The sequence below is a fragment of the Molossus molossus genome, unplaced genomic scaffold (assembly GCF_014108415.1).
Source record: "Molossus molossus isolate mMolMol1 unplaced genomic scaffold, mMolMol1.p scaffold_m16_p_13, whole genome shotgun sequence".
NCBI lineage: Eukaryota > Metazoa > Chordata > Mammalia > Chiroptera > Molossidae > Molossus > Molossus molossus.
The window spans coordinates 82721398-82744230 of NW_023425348.1; the positions used below are offsets into that span (position 1 = coordinate 82721398).

A 22833-nucleotide genomic window follows, 5' to 3' on the forward strand; every position below is an offset into this window, starting at 1 on the left:
ATGAATTTTTTTTCTTGGGAATTAGCAAAACACTTTAATTTGCTAAAGATCAGTTTTGTGTCCTATTGATCACTCAGTCGAACAAGCAAGTGTTAGAGATCTATTGTATTTTTTCTTCAGTTGTGAATTCTATTAATCTAGCCCATTAATTGTAGTGGATGGCAACTGGAGAGCTGTTCATTAGCAAATGGTGGTAGAGGGAAAAAAAATCTTTTTGATATTTTTTGCTTAGGAATTGGGGATTTAGTCATAAACAACTAGATTAATGTGTTTAAATACCTTGAATCACTCTTAAATCACTCCTTATTTTGTAACATACTGACAAGATCTTACAGATAACTAAAACAGTGGTTGGGAAATTCTGCTGTGGATTTAAGATACTCCAAAAGCATCATCTACTAATGGGCAGAGTGTTTGGTGATAGCTAAGCAAACATGAGTTAACCTAGTAAACATGGCTTAGCTAATAGAGTAAGAAGTCCTGTGTCCTGTGGTTACCTCTCTGTATCTGAGGAGAGGTGTAGACTGTAGGCAAGAGGTAAATTCTTTGGGGTCCGCTGTATCTGTTTATGCAGGACTTTTTTTTTTTTTTTTTAACAAGAACATTTAGCAGTACTAAATGGTATTCATCTGGAGTTGGATGCTTACATGTTAGGTTGTTTAAAACAAGGCAGAAAGGATTATTTGTTGCCAGCTACATCATTCTTGGCAAGAGCTGACTACTTTGCTGCTTGTTTTGTTGTTGTTAACCCATTAGAGAAACTAACCCTTTATTGGTTCCAGCTAAATCTTTGTCATCATTGGCCCTAAAAAGCAATCACCTGGACATTCTGAAAGCCTCTATCCTCAGTGATTGATGCTCTTCTCTGCAGATTCCCCAAAGTCCTCCTGCCTTTTTCCTGAAGCACCTTCAAGCATTTCTGCATGGCTACCCACTCTCTATTATACCTCCTCCTCCCGCCTTACTGAATACTGAATTTCTCAGCTCACAACTCTTAAGAAGGAGCTTTATTTCAGAGTAGAAAGGGGCCCCCATATGTGGCCTATTATATCCATATCAGCTTGCTTACCCTTTTCAAACAACTATTGTCTTTTAATAGTGTCCTGCCTGGCAGGGGGAGTCCTTAATTCCTGCCATATAAGAATGGGCAGCTTGAGTTACAGTGAACTGCAGTTTGGTGCTCTGATCAAAAGGCCTCTGTTGTTTTTTAGTGTTTTTTTCCCTCCCTCTCTCTCTCTCTTTCTATATCCTGGGCTAATAATTCAGCACAGCAAGGTCATTACAGGCTTTGAATTGAGAGTTGAGAGTGTTAAATTACTGACCTAGAATAAAAGAGATCTGGGGGGCTCTCAAGAAAGATAAAGGGATTCCGGATAGTAAAGTGCAAGCCCAGCAGCCTCACTTCTTAACAATATTATTTTGTTAATCCTCTCTGTCTCCAAAAGTCTTTTCTGGGACAAGGAAAGATCTCCTGCCAGAGAAATTAGGTTAGGAACTCAACATCTTCTGAGAGCTGTAGCCCAGATGCTAGCTGTTCATGGGTGCCTGTGTAGCTGTGCCTTTTGTCTCCTCCCTTGTCAATACTTCTCTCTTTTCCACCTTGCTCCCTCAGACGAATAGTTGGTCCTTTATCACATAAGTCAAATATACTTGTGATATTTCAGCTGAAAGGTTATATCCCACGTGAGGATTTCAGACATGTGAAAAACATACCACTTGACCCCAAAAATATCTTTAAAATGTGACATTGTTTCATTAAAAACTGCTTTGCCCTGGCTGATTTGGTTCAGCAGTTAGAGCGTTGGTCCACGGACCAATGAGTCGCGGGTTTGATTCCAGTCAAGGGCAAGTACCTCGGTTGTGGTTTGTCCCCGGCCCTGGTCAGGTCATGCGGGAGACAACCAGTTGATGTGGCTCTATCACACTGATGGTTTTTTTTTCTCTCTCTCTCCCTCCCTCTCACTCTATCTAATGATAAATAGAAAAATATTCTCAGGTGAAGAATTAAAAAAAAAAAAAACCTGCTTCCATTCTGTTTATACTTTGTAAGTAGTATTAGTCTGGTCCTCCACTACTTTACCAAGAAAAAAAAAAATTGCCCCATTGTGAATAAATCTAACCTCTACTCTATTTGGTCCTCTGAAGAAATTCCCATTTCTTCCTTTGCCAAAACTATTATTTCCCATATATTCTTTTTTACAATGATCTCTTAAAGCCAGGCACTATTCTTACCCTTTGGAAAACAATGACTTCTTAAGTCTACCAATTCAACTTTCACAGATCTTCTGCACAGCAAAGTAATAATGATAGCTAATAGTTCCTAATGTGCCAGGAATTATACAACATGCATTATTATCACATCTAACCTTTGGCAACCTTCTGTAGCAAGCATTTCTATTACCACCATTTTACAAAGAAAAAATAATTGAGTCACAAAGTGGTTAAGTACCTGACCCAAAGTCACACAGCTAGGAAGAGGTTAGATTAGCCCTGACTAGTGCTTCTCAAACTTTAATATGCATGTATATCACCTAGGGATCTTGTTAAAATGCAGAATCACATTCAGTAGGTCTGGAATGGGACCTGAGATTGTGATTTTTTAAAAAATCCTCACCCAAGGACATTTTTCCATATTTTGCTCAGAGAGAGTGGGAGGGGGAGAGAGAGAGAGAAACATCGACGTGAAAGGGACACATCTAGTGGCTCCCACCCGCACAACCCAACCAGGGCTGGGGACAAACTGCAACCGAGGCACGTGCCCTTAGCGGGAACTGAACCCGGGTCTCTCTGGACCACAGGCCGACGTTCTAACCGCTTAGCCAAACTGGCCTGGGCGAGATTGTGATTTTTAAGAGGTTTCTAGGTAATATCAAAGCTGCTATCCTTGGTCCACACTTTAAGTAGCAACGCTGTACTCATTCTTACTTTCAGAACCACTCAAAAATGTTTTGGTTATAACTTCCAATTTCACATTCTATCCGGCCTTTCTATAAATATACATACTGGGTATTTGACACCAATAACTTACTTTCTTTGATTTTTATTGTGGTAAAATAGACATAACATAAAAATTTTCATTTTAACCATTTTTAAGTATAGAGTTCTGAGGCATTAAATACATTCACATTATTCTTCAGCCATCATCACCATCCATCTTCAGAACTTTTTCATCTTCTCAAACTGAAACTCTATACACATTAAACACTAAGTCCCCATTCCCTCCTCCCCCTAACCCCTGATAAACCACCATTCTGCTTTCTCTCTTTATGAATCTGACTACTTTAGGTACCTCACATAAGTGGAATCATGTAATATTTGTCTTTTTGTGACTGGCTTATTTCATTTAGCCTAATGTCTTCAAGGTCTATCCATATAGCATGTATCACAATTTCCTTCTTTTTTCATGTTTAATGATATATTTTTGAGGCTTAATAATATTTCATTGTTTGATATATCACATTTTGTTTATGTATTCATCTGTTGATAGACACTCATCTGCTTCCATCTTTTGTTTGCCTGTTGTGAATAAATAGTGCCATGACCATGGGTATACAGATATTTAAGTCTCTGCTTTCATTTCTTTTGACTATAAACTCAGAAGTGGAATTGCTGGATCATGTGGTAATTCTATAATATCTTACTTTCTAAGGTACAAGTGTATTTCCAAGTTATTGTTTATAATCCCCCTTCCTCCCCTTTTTAAACACATTTCTTACTTAAAGGAAAGCTTCAAAAGTTTGGCAGGAAACTTAATTTTCAGTATGGATTTTCATTAAGTTCTTTTTTTTTTTATCCTCACCCAAGGACATTTTTCCATTTTTTGTTCAAATAGAGTGGGAGGGAGAGAGAGAGAGAGAGAGAGAGAGAGAGCGCGAGAGAGAGACATCGATGTGAAAGGGACACATTGAGTGATTGCCACCCGCAAGACCCCAACCAGGGCCGGGGACAAACTGCAACAGAGGTACATGCCCTTAGCAGGAACCGAACCCCGGTCTCTCTGGACCGCAGGCCAACGCTCTAACCGCTGAGCCAAACCAGCCAGGGCTTAAGTTCTGTTATCTATAGCTGCTTTCTGATTTTTAGTCAATCACAAAAGATTATTGAGAAATGTCCTTTGGTTTTTAGGAGATTGGCAATTGGTTAAATGGCACCAAGCAGAGAATTAGAGCGTGCTGATGTTCTAAAATAAATCAATATTAAGAAGGTTTATGTTACAGAGAAAGTTTTGTGTGAATTAAATCAAGACTTCACCTGACAAACAGGTATTTGGGAAGTAGGGAAGCCCTTATTAAACTATTATGTTTTTCCTTTAAGACTTCCTCGAGCAAATATACCAGGATCTTCAGAAACTTCATGGCACCTCTTTCTCTGAGGTCTTTTTTTTTTTTTTTGTCCTTCAGATAGAGAGTGAGGGGGAGAGAGAGAAACATCAGTGTGAGAAACACATATTTGGTTGCCTCCTGCATGACCCTGACCAGGGCTGGGGACCAAACTGCAACCAAGGTACGTGCCCTTGACCAAAATCGAACCCACAACTCTTTGGTCCATGGGCCAACACTCTAACCACTGAGCAAAACCGGCCAGGGCTTTCTGAGGTCTTTAACCAAATAACAAATTAGAGTCTCATCTGTTTACAAGAGTTTGGTGCATGATTCTGCCTACTGTTTAGAGTTATAGATTTTTAGAGAGAACAGAAGGGAGAGGGAGAGAGAGAGCGAGAAAAAAAACACAAAACATGGATGTGAGAGCAAAACATTGATTGGCTTCCTCCTGCATGCCCCTTCCAAGGATCAAACCTGCAACCCGGTTGTGTGACCTGACCGAGAATTGAACCAGCCAACCGAGCCATGTTGGTTAACATGTTGGAAATAAGAAAGCAAATCAAAGTGACAGTGAAATCTGATAAGTTAATAAGAAAGGGATTTTAATAAAGGTATCAGGATTTTTTTCCATCATAAACTACTGAATTATTAAGATTACTTTAATCATGTATTCCTAGATCTCTCTTTAAAAAAATTTTTCTTTCTTTATTGACTTTAGAGAGAGAGGAAGCAACAGGGAGAGAGAGAGATAGAAACATCCATGAGAACCCAGCCAGTGTGGCTCAGTAGTTGAGCATCAACCCATGCACCAAGAGGTCACCGGTTCAATTCCTGGTCAGGGCACATGCCCAGGTTGTGGGCCCAATCCCCAGTGGGAGGCGGCCAATCAATGTTCCCTCTCATCGATGTTTCTATCTCTCTCTCCCTCTCCATTCCTCTCTCTCTAAAATCAATAAAGAAAAAAAAAAAAAAAGAAAGAAATAGCAATGAGAGAAAACATTGATTGGCCACCTCCTACATGCTCCCCACTGGGGATCGGGCCCACAACCTGGGCATGTGCCCTCCCTGACCAGGAATCGAACCAGCGATCTCTTGGTGCATGGGTCGACACTGAACCACAGCCACACCGGCCAGGCTAGAGCTCTCTTATTTTATGAGTTACTAACTAATGCAAAAAGTTGGGAAGAATGAACTTGAACATGGAAAAGTAAAGCAATACAAAATAGTTTTCAACTAAAGTCAGGAAAATAAATACCTTAAAAATATGTATAATTGCCCTGGCCGGTTTGGCTCAGCGGTTAGAGCGTCCGCCTGCGGTCCGGAGAGACCCGGGTTCGGTTCCCGCTAAGGGCACGTACCTCGGTTGCAGTTTGTTCCCGGCCCTGGTTGGTCGTGCAGGTGGCAGCCACTCGATGTGTCCCTTTCACATCGATGTTTCTTCCTCTCTCTCCCTCCCACTCTGTCTGTACAAAAAGTGGAAAAATGTCCTCGGATGAGGATTAAAAAAAAAAAAAAAAAAAAAAATATGTATAATTTACCAGTAGCTTTAAAAGGTAAATATACTTAGCTACTGAAAGAAACAGTATTTATTTTCTAAAAAGTAAGACCAGCTATGGAGATAAAACAAAAAATAGCAAAAAGAAGGTGACTCTGGAAATAATGGTAGTAATATAACAAGATATGATGATAACCATGAAGGTAGAGCGTGGAATCAGCAGCCACAAGTCTGCTGGGTGTGGCTCTAAAAGTACAAATCCTGCATCCCAACCATCCTTCAATTTTATTATCATTTTGAATTATGGTCAAAACCAAGGATCCCTGGCCATTGTGGCTCAGTTGGTTGAGCGTCATCCTGTGCACCGAAAGGTTGCCAATTCCACCCCATCAGGGCAAATGCCCAGGTTGCAGTTCAATCCCTGCTTGGGACGTGTATAGCTGGCAATCAATCGATGTTTCTCTCTCTCTCCCTCTCCCTTCCCCTCTCTCTCTCCCTCTCCCTTCCCCTCTCTCTAAAATCAATAAAAAACATATTTAAAAAAAAATCCAAGAAGACTTGGCCTATGACTAAAGCATTTGTATGAAGCATTTTTTTTAAAACCTAATTCATAACATCTTGAACAGGAACAAAGGATGGTGGTTTGAGAATTACTTGCTGGACTTAGAACCAAGAGAGTTGATAAATATAATACCTCCAACTCTTGAATGAGGTGGTGCAGAGGAAGGGATTTGTAACATTTAAGGGACCCATAAAAATTATGTTGTGTTTTAAATGAAATCTGTAGGTGATACTAATGGGAATATTTTGGGGATTCGAGTGAGAACAAAGGATGACATAAAAGGACTTAAAAGCTATAGCTGTAGGCAGAAAGTAGAATAGAATCTATCTAAAAATTTTGTCTGGTGCTGTACAAAGCACAGGTATGCAACGGGTAGAGAAAACTTGAAAGGAAATTAGTTGAAAAAACTAATGAAGAAAACTGATAAGATATTAGATGAGACTATGATATGTGATCTGGCAGTATAACAGACAAAAGCTGTTTTTGAGGTCTGGAGGTAGAGAGGAATCATATTGTGAAGAAGAAATGGCAAGATCTGTCTGCAGATGACTAAGGGGAGCCTTACCTGCGACACTCTTCAGTTTCGGTAGTAGAAGAGAATGGTACAGATGGGGTGAATCAGTTGGCTAAAGAGACATGGAGGTTGAAAGATAGAGCTGAAGAGAAAGAAATAACAGATGACAGCTTTAGAGACCAGGATGAATGAACATAAGAGGTAACATGTAGCAGGAGGTGTGATGTAACAGAAATACTGCAACATTCTAAAGGAGTATTCTTTGTCCAGAAACTTTTTCTGTAAGGCCAGGGACGTTTCCCCAGAGAAACCATGAAAACATTATTTCTCTGGATTTCAAGGGATATTAGGTAAGCTCCTAGAAGTTCTGTTCAGAGGCCTTAAAGAGTCGCGGGTTCGATTCCGGTGAAGGTCCCCGGCCCTGGTTGGGGTCCTGCGGAAAGGCAACCAATAGATGTTTCTCTCTCTCTCTCTCTCTCTCTCTCTTCCTTCCACTCTATCTGAAAATAAATGGAAAAATATCCTCAGGTGAGGATTTAAAAAAAAAAGAGGTCGTGTAGGAATGAGACAAACTAGAGATTTATGGTGTGTTGTTTTTAAAAAATTATTACAAAAATTGAACATAACATTGCAGAATATTTGTGATACAGAGGAAGAAATCAATTATAAGCCAAAAACCCTAATACAATTAGTAAATACAAATGTCTTTTACATTTTTAGTATTTTCCTTATGCAGACCTACTTTATTTTATTTATTTATTTTTTTTATTCCTCACCTTAGGATATTTTTTCATTTATCATCAGATAGAGTGGAAGGGAGGGAGAGAGAGAGAGACAGAGAGAAACATCGATGTGGTAGAGCCACATCAACTGGTTGCCTCCCGCATGACACAACCAGGGTTGGGGGCAAACCAGAACCGAGGTACATGTCCTTGACTTGAACCGAACCTGCAACTCATTGGTCTAAGGGCCAACACTCTAACCGCTGAGCAAAACCAGACAGGGCTGCAGACCTACTTTAATATAGTTAAAATTATAATGTAAACACATTTTTTCCTGTTTTTATTTTTTTATAGTGTGTGGAAAGCATTTTCTAAATTGCTTAATTATCTTTTCATAATTTAAATGTCTAACATGCTATAAAGAGTATGTATGTAGTAAACTTTTCCTAGTACTCTGGGCATTCATTTCTCATCCTAAGGAACATGTGTTTATTGGCCTGTTTCTATTGGCATGGAGTAAACAACTTTATAAGAGAGATGTTCCTTAACACTTAAAACTGCAAGGGGTAAGCAAATGTTAATAAGTCATCTTGCTTCTCTACTGACACTCTGTGAGTAAGGAGCCAACAGGTAGTTGGGAGTTTACCATAGCATGCCAGGCCTTCAGCAATAAGTTTTGAAATTTGAAGGCTTGAAAGGGAGTTTGAAACATTTTTTAACTCTGGCAGGGGGCATAACTGAATTATAAACAAAGATCCAATGAGGAGTAGTTTACTTTCAGGAAACAGTGCATGAAAACTACGTCCCTTGGTTAGCCTTCTTGGGGAGGATTTGCTTGGAGATCACCCTGTCTGGAAACACTCTCCTTCCCTTAGCATCAGCCTAGGGTGGGACAAGTGCTTTAAGAAGCTTCTTTCTGGGGTTTGGTGACAGAAGAGCTTTTGCTGAAGAAAGCAAGGAGAGAAAACTCAGCTTTGCTTATGCTGACCATTGCAGATTTCCACAGCTCTCAGGGCTTGTCTCGGGAGTTTTTCTCTTCAAAGCGCAGTCAAATATAATCTCATTGATGTCATGGTCTGAAAACTAGCTCTGCTACTGAGGATTATCCAGCCAGGCAGAAAAAAATCTGGGTATGAAATGGCAGTGCTTAAGGCATTAGAGTGAATGGATAAGCCTCTGATGTAGTTGTTTTGCTATGCAGAAATTATGAACCCCGTTCACCACAATGGCAACTCAGTTCTCACAAATTGGTTCACCTATCCTAAAAAGTGACTGCAGATTGATTAGTCCCTGTTGTATTTCTTTCTACATTTTGGATGTTCTTTTAGAAGCCAAAGATCTTGGACATTCTACTTCTAATTTAGCCAGTATTGGGAATGAGAAGATGAACAGGATTTGAGTACCCATCTACATTGTGATTGATTTCTATCTTCTATACTTTTACACTTAAATCTTCCTGGCCAACAGAGAACCTGCAGTTGGTTCACCTGATGCATATCTGTGGGCAGAAGCTTATTTGAAATGTACATGTTAAAGCCACACTTTGTCAAATTTCTCCTTGAATATTGGATCATATTTTTCACTTTTTTCTATAATAGGTGTGTTGTATGTTTGAACTATAGATAACAATAGCCCAATAGAGAGTTAGAATTTCTTAGAAATTGAGCATTAAACTTTTGTGCAGAAACTTCTTTGTAGCACTATAAGCAAGAAATTGGTGTGAGGCAATTCTGTTAAAGTGTGCTGTCCAAACTGCTTTGGGGTTCTGCAACATAGACCAAGCTGACGTGCTCTGCTGACATGCTCTGCTGACGTCTCTCATCAAGTTAGCATTGCCAAATTCTGTGGCAGATAGGCAATGAAAGTAAAACATTTAAAGGCTTAGTCCTCATCTGAATTTCACAAAGAAGGAAAACAAATCCAGGGAGCGTTAGTTCAGAGGACCAAATCATGCCACAGGAATATATCTTTAGGGTTTGGCGACTTTCTGCAAAACAAAACTCCAGTCTGCTAATTTTGCCAATCTGTTAGTGGGAAATATGCCACAAAGTTTTCTTTTCCTCCTACACAGAATATCTTTTTTCCTTCTGTTTATAGAAGCAACAGAAGCTTACTTTAAATCATGATTCTTCCTAAGATGTTTTGGATCTTTGATCTGACTTATTTTTCAAAGGCTGATCCATATTCTGTATTTGTATCACCTTGGTATGGCCAGTTTGTGCTATATAATTGGATGTGATTTGTTCTCATATTTTGCTTCTTTGGTAGATTTGTTTAGGGTTCCTTGCGAAGCTCATCTCAAAACAGCAAAAGACAAGCCCTGGCCTGGTAGCTCATTTGGTTAGAGTGTCATTCCGATACACCAAGGTTGTGGGCCCGATCCCTGGTCAGGACACATATAAGAATCAACCAATGAATGCATAAATAAGTGGAACGACAACTTGATGTTTCTTTCTCTCACTCTCTGTCTCTCTTTGTCTTTGTGTCTCTCTCAAAACCAATTAAAAAATAAATCTATAAAATTTTTTAAAACAGCAGAAGATAACCACAATTCTAACAGAAGTCTGTTCTAGTGAACTGGCCTGGTTTTAGAAAGAAAAAAGAGGTAAGAGAATGGCCTAAGAAATCTCAACTGCTACAATCAATCTAATTGTGTAGGTCAAGGCTCATTGGCCATTTTCAGTTTGAGTAAAAGCAAGGAATATCTGGAAGTTATAGAGTATTATAGGAGCTTTGAATGTTTTTGCCTCTTGGTGCAGTCAGAACAAGTTGGAATATTTTAATTTGGTCCTTTTGCTTTTTATTACTTTTTTTAAATCCTCACCCAAGGATATTTTTCTATTTATCTTCAGATAGAGTGGGAAGGAGGGGGAGAGAGAGGGAGAGAGAGAGAAACATCAGTGTGAGAGAGAAACATCCACTGGCTGCCTCCCACATGACCCCAACAGGGTCCGGGGACGAACTGCAACTAAGGCATATGCCCTTGACCAGAATCGTGACTCTCTGTTCCGTGGGCCAGCGCTCTAACCGTTGAGCCAAACTGGCCAGGGCTATAGATCTACTATTAAAATGACAAGAACAGATACTACACTTGATCTTAGCCAAAAGGCCGAGAAATGATTATAGATCTACTATTATTACATTTATATTTAATTCTATCTTTGGTAGTCCTTGAGTTACTGGCTACTTCACCAAAGTAATTCTGGCTTTTTGCTACTGGATATCCAAAATTATGATGTTTGTGTAGCACTGACACTATAAATTAATTCTTAAAACTTGTATCTTTAGTTTTAGGAGAAAACAGATACTACTTAAATAGAATTCTGTATAAATAGCTTAAGTTATTGCTTTAATTTTTTAAGATTTTATTTTTCTATTACAGTTGACATGCAATATTATATTATTTTCAGGTATACAAAATAGTGATTAGACATTTATATAACTTGCAAAGTGATCACCCCTATAAGTCTAGTAACCATCTGCACCGTACATATCACAATATTATTGACTATATTCCCTATGCTGTACTTTACATCCCCATGACTGTTTTTATAACTGATCATTTGTACTTCTTAATTTCTTCACCTTTTTCACCCATTCCCACAAGCTTTAGTTATTTAACAAGAAAATGAAATTGTGTCAAGAACTCACACTAGCTTAAGATGTTTACAAATTTCTGATTATTAAATTGTTAATTTTTTTAAAAATCATTAATTTTTAACACAGTACCTGCTCCATTTTCTTGATATGTTACTCTGGAGTTAATTAAATACTAAGCTAATAAATTGGGAGAACTATGATATTTTATTAATTATTTTATTTTATTGCTGAAATCAATTTAGGAGACATTTGTACTCTGACCACTTCATTTTATTTTATTCTATTTGGTTCTGCAAAGATCTTTACTGGATGGTTCCAGAGCAGGAGATAAACGTCCACTCAGCTGTGGGCAGGCATTGCTTCTGGCTACCCACACCTCAGTGAAAGGAACTCTGGCTAGATACTGCTGTCTGACCACTTCATTTTAATAAAGTATTTATAATTCACAAAGAAAATTTAATTTTGATATCTCTGTGTTTTCTTGTGGTCAGAAGATCCAGAGATTTCCTGAACTTCTTATTCATTACAGATTAAAAAGAAATAATTAGATCCTTATGATTTGGACAAGAGAATATTTTTATTATGTTACCTTTTGTATAAGAAAGATGAAGAAATACAAATATGTACATGCAATCTGTTCATGTAAAAAAAAAATGCACATAGGAAGAATAAACCAGAAACCAATGACATTCATTACCTACAAAGGCATTTTTGAAAATGGAGTGAACAGGTAAAAGTAGGGGGCTGGGGTGGGGGGGTGATACTGTTAGAACTATGTTAATATTTCACATAGGCAAGATATCTATATATATAATTAACAAGGATAAGGGACCCTAAAATTTGATACAAACAGAAACAAATGAAGCAAACTGTATTTCAAATGAATAACATAAACATAATGAAGGGAATTGGGGAGACTAAGTAACTTTTGAACATAGTATTTGGACTGGATGCCCTCCCTCAAGCTAAAAACAAAAAGAGCTCTAGTACTGAAATGTAATTGGGCTGCTTTTATACAAAAGCATTGGTTAACAATTGCTGTACATTTTAAGATTGAGCAAATAAGTAAGTATATATTAAGGATAATGGGAGCTGGATTTCTCTCTATGAGAAGAGGAAGTTTCAAATACATAAAAAGGGAAAAGAATAGAAGGTACCCTGTAGCAATGTGAACTCATGGGTTTTAATATATATAGATAGCTAGACATAGAGAAATGAATATAGGTGTGTGTGTGTGTGTGTGTGTGTGCCCACACACATGTGCGTACTCACTATCTTGTTAGAATGTGTGTGTATAGACCTCCATCTGTTCCTTAATTGTCTTCTGAGAGAGCCTAGAAGCAATGACACATTTAGAACAAAAAGCACATCCAGCACCCACCTATATCTTGGTTTCTAAGCACCATTTTCTACTAAAAGCAACTTGGTCTTCTTGAAGAAATGGTTGGTTCCAGTATGGGTTAGAGAAAGAACAAGATGAGCCTGGAACAACTTATTCTATTTAAAAGTAAGGAATTAAAGGAATGAGGAGACATGTCAAAAGGACATAGAAGTCAGCTTGAAGGAGCTCCCATAGCCAAATCTGGGATAATTTGGGCACCAAAATAAATAATGATAATAAGGGATTACAACCTATTGAATAAAGTAAGAATCCATGAATCCAGACTAAAGTAAATAAATAATAAATGAGAAAGGTAAGCTCTTTACTATAGAGTGTCAACTTATAAATGTAGATGAAATGATGTAACTAGGGGGGGAAATGCCATTTGGCAAACCCATCATAATAGCTATTGCTTCTGGCAAGAATTATCAATAGATGCTGAAACTAGTAAATGAAAGTTTGAAGAGTTAACAGTATATTTCCAGCCTCAAAATATTTCCTCACAAGATATTAAGTACAACCTAATTGCTTACTTCATAGAACTTATAGTCTAGTATAGGGAAATAAGTCCAGTAACTCTAAAACAAGGCAGCAAATTGTGATACCATTAAAGAGTCATAAGTGAGATATGCTGGGAATTGAGCGTCGGGGGTGGAATCAGGAAAATACTTTATGTAAAACATGGCAGATGGTCCAGAAAGATTAGATAGAATTTTAACAGATGGATGTAGAAAAAAGATATTTCAGGTTGAAGAGAGAGAGTCAAGTTTTGAGCAATATTGTGCATATTGTGTTTTCTGCTCTATACTTACAGCCATCTTATCTAAAATAATTTTCACTGATCATATTAAGATCATATATTAATTCTTTAGGTGAAGTGATTATGACCCCCATACTGACCAGCTGCCATCCTTATAAAATGTTTCTAATTATTTTTATTTTTAATTAAATGTGAATTTTATCAGTATGGATTATCTAAAGGCAGTAGTGTAAATACAATTGTAAATCATGTCCTATTCAATATTATATGCTCTTGCCCTATCAATTGGTTTTATTAAATTCCTATATTATAAATTTTTGTCTAAATTTATACTTATCTATACAACGAGGCTCAGCCAGATTCTTTATTGCATAAATTATTCCCTAGTTTTTTTAAAAAGATATTTTTTTTAAAGTTACATTAAGGATATAATTTCACTAATATTAACTCCTTTACAGCCAAGATTATGACCCAGACACCAGCATTTTTTTCTTGTTGGGTATGAAGCATACTTTGGGACTGTCTTTGCTGGATAGCTTCATAAATTTAGGCTAGAATATTATTATTTTAGACTTCATTTGCTAGAAATGTGACCTACTCCATTTATCTGTAACAGCTCGTTTGCTTTCTTTTTCATTTTCCTTTGCTCAAGACAATAAATAGCACTGCCACAAACTGCTTAGTTAGCTGAACACTTTCATTGCTTTTAAAAATCTCTCATGTAACCTAATTCTTTGCCAGGTGTTGTCCCATACTTCATCATAGTGTCTTAGAACTAGATTTCTATGCTACTTTTCCAAGAGGGAAGAAGAGTACGTAATTTGCTTTTTCATATAGCATTGCTAATATGACAGGAAGAGGTTAATTTTATCCTATAGCATACATTACGTTAAAGACAGGTTAGGCACTTCCCTCTGAACTTGGTCAGGGAAAAGAAAAATGGAATAGGGGCTCCTGAAATTTTTTCTTGTTCAGTTCAGAGGTTCATCTCTAGTCAACAAACGAAAAGTGTCATTTGGAATTACCACTGTCCTGTTGCTTGCCATCTTCATATTAATGTCTGCTTCTCTATAAAGTTTAACATATTTTCCACTCATGATTTACTTGTCAGGGAATTTAGGAGTTTTCTGAAACCTGACGTCTGCCTTGGATAGTGTTGATTACTGGATAATTGCCTATTCATTGGTGGAATTTCCATTTTTAGATTACACCAGGCTCTGCAGCCTTTACTTCTTTCGCAGAAGAACCCAAAGGCAATGGAGGATATTTTTTCCCCTTCCCCAGCCCAGCTTAAACAATGACTCACTTGGGCCCTGGGGCTTTGCTTCATGCTTTCATTCAGGGGCCACTTTCTACCCTTGTTCTTCTTATTTGCTTTTAGTGTTCTATTTGGAAACTTTTATATCCTTTGGCACATGGATTTTCCTCTGAGGTTATTGTCAGAGAAGTATGCAACACCACCCCTAAACTGGAACAGACAAGCTAGTTATGTCCCATAAGCTATGTTGTTCTTATGGCAGCTGATAGAGGTCAGAGAGAGTACAGAAGGAATATCTTTAAGGAAACATAATTCCAAAAAAGGTAGGGAGAGGAGTATTCTCCAAAATGATATCAGTGCCAGTGTCATCCTGTTAAAGATAGAAAGATTTCCCTCTATGTGACATGCTCCAGTGACTGATAAAATTTCCTCAGTGTGCATATTTGGGAGGGGGAATATGGACTCCAACAGTTTTCAGAGGGATAGGGTTCTGCGAAGAAACTTCCTTCTAGAAAGACTTGGTCTAATCTATAGTTCAGAGTTCTGTTGGAGAAAAAAATCTTTTCCCCCTTTTTGGCACTGGTCCTCTCTGGTCTTGATTTCTCATTCTGATTTCACTTTCCATAACTATCCATCTAATGATGACTTCTTGATTTTTCTCTTTGCAGTTTTAACAGTGTGTGTCAGGGAACTCACATTCTCTTTCGGGAGTTCAGCTTCATCCAAGCCACCCCTCACAACAGGGCATCATTCTTACGGGCCTTCTGGAGATGCTTCCGAACTGTGGGCAAAAATGGCGGTAAGTCTTCCCAAATTCTTTCCATGCCTTCTTCTCTTTCTTCCAAACTTCTATCTTTCTTTTGTTCCTGTAAATACTGTTTGAGTGCATGCTATTCAAGGCTATAGGCACACCTTACTTTTGAGAAGCTGTCTTGTGTCAGAGAAATGACCTCCATAACTACCACCATCACATCCCCATCACTGATGAGGGTATTAAGAGCCATGTGAAACTCTGAGCACTTTATATGCAGTGATTTATATATCCCTCATAACATCTCTCTATGGTAGATACTGTATCCCCCATTTTATAACTAATGAAACTGAGGGTCAGAGGGGTTAAGTAACTTGACATGGTTAAACAGTAAATGCTGGGGTTGGATTCATACCCAGACAATCTGACTCCAGAGCCTTTGTTCTTGGCAAAATATTAAAATCCCATGCAATAGCCCTGGCTGATTTGGCTCAGCGGTTGAGTGTCAGCCCATGGACCAAGAAGCTGCGGATTCGATTCTGGTTGAGGGCACATACCTCAGTTGCATTTCATCCTTGGCCCTGGTCAGGGTTGTGCAGGAGGCAGCCAGTTGATGTGTCTCTCACATCAATGTTTCTCCCCACCTACCCCACTCTATCTGAAGATATTTGAAAAAATAACTTCAGGTGAAAATTTAAAATAAAATACTATGCAGTAAATTCAAGAAATGATGTGAAGGCAAAGAAGGAAACTCCTGAGGAGGGGTGGGATGGGGATATTGTTAGAGAATGGGGAGAGAATGGATCTGGATCAGAGAAGGTTCTCCTGAGAACTGGCTGTTTGATCTAAGCTGTGAGGGAAGAGTAGGAGCTATCCACATGGATAAAGGAGAGCAGGGCATTCCAGGTACAGCATGCGCTGTGGTGCAGAAGCATAAAGGAACCTGGAATATTTAGAGTTCGTGAAGGAGGTGAAGGGAAATGAGCTTGTAATGGCATAAAAGAAAGAGTCAGGTACTGAAAGACATATATATATATATATTTTTTTTTTGCCAAAAAAAAAAGTTGTCTTTTTTTCTGTAGGTACTATATGAAGGATTTTAGACAAAAGAGTGGTATGATGATATCTGAGTTCTAGAAAGAGCATTCTAGAAGCAATATGGAAATGGCTTAGAGGGCAAGACTGGAAACTGGGAGCATAGTTAGCAGACTTGCAGTAGATCGGGTGAGAGATAACAGGAGCCGAAACTAAAGCAGCATCCGTAGAGATGGAAGGGGCACTTTCAGAGATAGACTCCACAGGACTTGGTGATTTGGTTTGGCATGTAAGGTAAATGATAAAACCAGTAATGAATTTCCAGGTAAGGGTTGTTTTGAAGCATTCAGTATGCTCATATAGTTCTGAAACCATCCCTACCCTCCATCTCCACAACTTTTTCATCTTCCCAAACTGAAACTCTGTACCTATTAAGCACTGACTCCCTGTTCTCCCCTTCCCCCAGCCCCTGGCAACCACTAGTCTACTTTGTCTCAATGAATTGGACTACACTAGGTATCTCATATTAGTGGAATCATACTATATTTATCCTTTTATGAATGACTTATTTCATTTAATATAATGTCCTCAGAGTTCATGCATGTTGTAGCAAGTGTCCGAATTTCCTTCCTTTTTAAGACTAAGTAATACTCCATTGTATGTATATATATATTTTTAAATTCATTCTTCCATTGGTGGACAGATGGGTTGTTTCTACCGTTTGGCTAATGTGAATAATACCATATAAGTTTTTGAAACGTTTGGGACACAGTTTAAAAGCTTTAGTAAGCAGTAGGAAATATTGTTCAGGTTCTAGAAATATAGATTTTGGGAAGTAGAATATAGTTGACTAAAGTAAGTTTTTATTTCACCTTACAAATTCTTGAGAGAAGAGCCGTGTGTACTGGAAAATGCAAGTCATGTTTATATTTGCATACTGTTGTTTTGGCATATTCTGATTATATTCGAAGGAAAATATAAAGGAAAACACTAATTGAAAATGTCTTTATTGAGACTAAAGATCTTGGTGAGATAAAGAGCAAAAGGTACCCGCTGAGAGCTTTTTAAAAATGGAATTAGAAAAAAAAAAGAATTAGATTCTTATATTCAGAACATTGAGACAGATTAAATTGTTTTAATCTGATTTAGCATTTTCTGCTTGAGAATCTCTACATCAAAGCTTTGGTTCACATCTATGTTTAAGGGCCTGTTTGTATTCCCACCTTCATATTATGTGTTATTTCAAATTAGTATTGAATGCCTTTAAAACAGTTTCTTTAGTGATGGTAACTTAAAGTAGAGGAAGGCCTAAACTATTTCCTCATTCATTCAACAAATATTTCTGGTGTACTTACCGTGTGCCTGACACTGGGGTGGGAGTGAGTGAACGGGTGCACTCCCTGCTTTCACTGACTATATAAGATTCCCCACCCCACTCTAATGGATGCTACTGCTGGTTTATAAATTGCTCCTGAAACATTTTTTCTAAAACTTCTTCTACCTAATGTCTTATTAGACCATTTTCACTATTCTAAGAAATAAGTGAGGTAGGCATATTGTGCCCATTTTATAAATAATAAAATTGTGTAACTTGTACGATTGCACAGTGGATTAGTAACCAAGTGGGGAGTAGGACTCAGATTTGCTAATGTGCTATTTCTACTACTCCAATCACACATGGCTTCTGTGATATGAACTCTAGAGATCATCCACCTCAATTACACTGTTATGTAAGAAATACTTAGAATAGCATCATCTCCTTTATGAAATATATGTACAAGTGGGCAAAAATCAATGTGACTCTATTTTAAGTGAACTACCTCAGAAAAACTAACCCATTGGTCTCTACATAAACAAAACTGGGAGTTGGGAATGTATAGGTGAAGTTTATATCATTTCATCACAACCTGCTTTTCCCAAGCCTTCCCAGTCCCTTAATCAGTCAACAAATACATATCAAATACTCACTCTACTGAAGAATGGTGCATATAGACAGAGCTGGTTTCTGTGAAATAGCACATAGAAATAACTATGGAAAACAGTCTTTAAGTGTCCTTAATTCTCTTCCTGATTTAGAAGTGGGGCCTCTTCAAGAATCTATTTATCATCACAAGAGATCCATATAGTATGTGGACTCTAAGCAGATGTGGGTTTCTTTATCTTTCTTATAGCAGCTGCCAGTGATTCATCCAGCTGCTGAGAGAGAGCACCTCCAAGTTCTCCCTGTTTCTCCTGTGCCATAAACAAGACCTAGATTTCATGCTGAATATTTCTTGTTTTGCTTCTTTTTTTTTTTTATCCTCACCAAGGACAATTTTTCATTTTTTGTTCAGAGAGAGTGGGAGGGAGAGAGAGAAACAACGATGTGAAAGGGACACATTGAGTGGCTGCCACCCGTACGACCCAACCAGGGCCGGGGACAAACTGCAACCGAGGTACATGCCGGGAACCAAACCCAGGTCTCTCTGGACTGTAGGCTGATGCTCTAACCACTGAGCCAAACTGTCCAGGGCCATGCTTTGCTTCTTAATCAGACAGTTTCTGATTTCTTAAAGACCAAATGCAACACGTGTCTAGGTGATACTAAAATCTTTGGTTAAATTGTTTTAATATATTTTCAGTTCCTTCCAGGAAACTTTAGAATATTTTTCGGTCCCAGAATGTGTCACTCACCAATTTTAATACAAATATGAGCAAAAACATTCAGAGGCAAGGTTCCAAAAGAAAGTATTAACCCCCTTTTTTTTTTTTTTTCAATTAGAATACCAAGTATCAGACTCCTATTCACTGGAGCCTCTACTATATTCTCCTGCAGACAACTTCCTCAGAACATCATGTACATATTATAGCATTATCAGGAGGAAATAACTCTTCTGGGATGTAGCAAAGAAGAGAGTTCCAGCATAATATATCTAAAAATGAAGCCACTTGTAGAAAACTAAGCCCTGACCCCTTCTGAAACAGTTTATCCAAGTTTTTAGCAGTATAGGGATGCAATGTTATTTCTACGTATCTGAGAATTGAATGATGCTAATTTTCCTATGTCTGAATTTGAAATAACCTCATGAAGACTATAGTGAACCTCTTGCTACTAGGCAGCTTTAGACTCTTGGAAGCAAAGAGATCTATTCAAATGCAATAACCCTTTAAGATTCAACTTCTCACTTGGCTATTTTTTTCAATGTAGAAAGATTAATCTGAATTTTCCAAGTCTGGCAAAGATTGAAATTCCCTTGAAGTAAATCTTCACTTCTGTTTGGGGATATTGGTTCAAAAGAGCTTTTGTCCATAGTTTATTAGAATTTAATTTTGAGCTTTGTGCTTTTACCAGTGAATATATGTATTTTTTTTACTTTTTTATTTTTTTAGTCCTCACCCGAGGACTTTTTTTTTTTTTTTTGTTCAGATAGAGTGGGAGGGAGAGAGAGAGAGAGAAACATCAACGTGAAAGGGACACATCGAGTGGTTGCCACCCACACGACCCAACCAGGGCCGGGGACAAACTGCAACCGAGGCACATGCCCTTAGCGGGAACCGAACCCGGGTCTCTCCAGACCGCAGGCCGTCGCTCTAACCGCTGAGCCAAACTGGCCAGGGCAATATATGTATTTTATTTAATAAAATAATGATAAGTACTTCCTCTTCTGCCCATGAAGAAGTACCTACTAAGGGAATTGTCCTCCTGCCATAAATAACTAGAAAATCAGACAATGTCTGAAACAGGACTGTAGTCCCTGGGAGGTAGTTGCCAAGTGACAGTATAGGAAAGTAGATTGTCTAGGAGCCCAGCAGTCTTTGTCTTTTGAGGAGTTGAATTGAGGTGACAGAGATAGGGGCTTAGGGAAACCAAGGCGGCCAGAATTTGCAGGACAGAGTACCAGAGAGGAGGGAAGAGGTAACTCGGTAAGTTCTGGAGAGCTACAAGTATTTGAGTCTTTGACTATAAACTCGGCACATATGTGTGTTGGAAAAAGAACCACCAGAAAACAGTAGGCCAAGCAATTCTTGAGTATACACAGGTCTAGGGATAGTTCACACTGCCACCAGCCAGAATTGAGAAACCTCAAAATACACAGGACATGGGATAGGACTGGGATGTAGCTGCTTAAAAACAAAAAAGATTCAACTGATAGACATGTAACTTAACTATACTTGAACAAAATTAATAAGAAATTCAATAAAATCCAGCACTCAGCAACATAAAATTCACAAAGTCTGGCATCCAATTAAAAATTACCAGACAGCGCTGGTCGGTTTGGCTCAGCAATTAGAGCACTGGCCCATGGACTGAAGTGTCTCAGGTTTGATTCCTTGTCAAGGGCACATACCTGGGCTGCAGGTTCAATCTCCAGTCCAGTTGGGGTCCTGTGGGAGGCAGCCAGTTACGTGTCTCTCTCACATCTCTCTTTCTCTCCCTCTCTCCTCCTCCCTCCCTCCCTTCTACTCTCTCTGAAAATCAATGGGAAAATATCCTTGGGTGAGGATTAATAAAAACTAAATAAAAAAACTACCAGACAGACCTGGCCAGTTTGGCTCAGCAGTTAGAGCGTCGGCCTGTGGTCCAGAGAGACCCAGGATCAGTACGTGCTAAGGGCACGTACCTTGGTTGCAGTTTGTCGGCCCTTGGTTGGGTCATGTGGGAGGCAGCCACTCAATGTGTACCTTTCACGTTGATCTCTCTCTCTCTCTCTCTCTCTCTCTCTCTCTCTCTTTCCCCCTCCCTCCCTCCCTCCCTCCCACTCTATCTGAACAAAAAATGGAAAAATGTCCTCAGGTGAGGATAAAAAAAAAAACTACCAGACATTAAAGGGGCAGTAAATATGACCCATAACTAGGAGAAAGAAATTAATCAGTAGAAACAGACCCAGAAATGACAGATGATCAAATTAGCTAACGGGGACCTTTGAACAGTTATTTAAAATCATGTAAATATGATCAAATAGGTAAAGGAAAACATGAATCTGATTAGGAAATAAATGGAAGATATTAAAAAGATCCAAATGGAATTTCTAAACATAAGAAAGACAACATCAGAAATGAACTAATGGTAATAGCAAGTAACACTTATTAAGTGCTTCCTATATCATCTCATTTTTCTTCACAACAATCCTATGTGATAGGGAGATACTTTTTTTAGATTCTTTGTATAGAGAATGAAAAGGACATTTAGAAGTTCAATAACTTGTTCTAGGTCCCACACTTAATAAGTGAAAAAGCTAATGCCAAAGAAGCCAGAAAGCTAACTAGAGAGCATATTTCTTTCTTAATGTGTTCTCCGTCAGACAGTATATGAGATGTTTGAAATGCGAATTCGTAAATGGCAATACTTGCCCTCAAGGAGCTCACATTTCAGAAGAAGAAACAGAGTAGTCTAGAAGTAATTTCTGTAAGTCTAAGTGAAGACTAGAACCACATATAAGATTCAGTGACAGGAAAAGGGAGGAAGTTGTTTTTCCTGCAGAAGCTGGGGAAGACTCTAAAGGAGCAAAGGCAGCTGGGATGGATCTTGGAGTAGTGAAAGCTGTCAAGCAAATAAGGAGTACAGTCTAAAAAGAAAAAAGAAGATTTTTTGAAGATATGATGACATGAAACAACAGGGTTCCTTTGGGAAACACTAAGAAGTTCACTGTGGCTAATGCTTAGCACATAAGAAGGAAGTCAGTAGAACCTTATGAATTTGTGCAGTATTCTCACATATGACACTGGCCAAAGTATGGAAGGTAGAATGGAAGGCAAGTAGTAAGACTGAAGACAAAAACCAGTGAGGAGCCGATTACAATAGGACAGGAAGTGGCATGGAGATGCAGAGCTATTTAAGGAGCTGGTTTGACCGGACTTGCCAATGATTGGGTGTGAGGTGTGGGAGAGAAGAGTCAAGAATGAATGCCAGATTCTGAAGTATTGCCACTTTCATCCCTCCCTTTCTTTCACTTTTCAGGTTTTACTCTGAATTCACTGTGGTTTTGTCTTCATAGCATAGGTATATTAATTCATTCAACAAACAATTATGTATCAGTTGCTAGTGATAAAGTAGTGAGTGAAGAGACAGAAATGCCTGCTTTCATGGAGTTGTGGTCTAACAACCTGACATCTGGAAAAAAAATCCTGTCTTTTTAAAAGGAGTTCACATTCTAGGAATCAGGGAATTGCAGTGGGTCTGAATGATCATATGATAACAACAATTGTTACTTTTTCCTAAAATATCTAATGTCATAGTGGGTAAAGTGATCTCAAGGAAAAACGCAGACAATGGAGGCTGAAATAAAGCTTTTGGTTTGATTTCTCTGTGTAATTGTCTCAAACTTCCACTTGACTTTGCTTATCACTAATCCTCATCCTCACCACTGAAAACCAGTCTGTGAGGATTAATAGTGCTAACTTCAGGAGTGGGGCGGCTATCTGGTTTGAAATGTTAAAGAATATTTGTTACTTT

The 22833-nt window shown here is 38.4% G+C and overlaps 1 protein-coding gene and 1 pseudogene across 2 annotated transcripts in view; one reads left to right on the plus strand and one right to left on the minus strand.

Annotated features, from left to right (window-relative positions):
* Positions 1–22833, plus strand: part of CUNH11orf49 (chromosome unknown C11orf49 homolog) — a 190206-nt gene that overhangs the window by 66287 nt on the left and 101086 nt on the right. For both annotated transcript variants that reach the window (XM_036258047.1, XM_036258048.1), the window contains exon 3: positions 15283–15413. In XM_036258047.1, the coding sequence (XP_036113940.1) occupies positions 15283–15413 (131 nt within the window). The remainder of the gene's footprint in view (positions 1–15282; positions 15414–22833) is intronic.
* LOC118629210 lies at positions 10641–10736 on the minus strand (annotated as a pseudogene).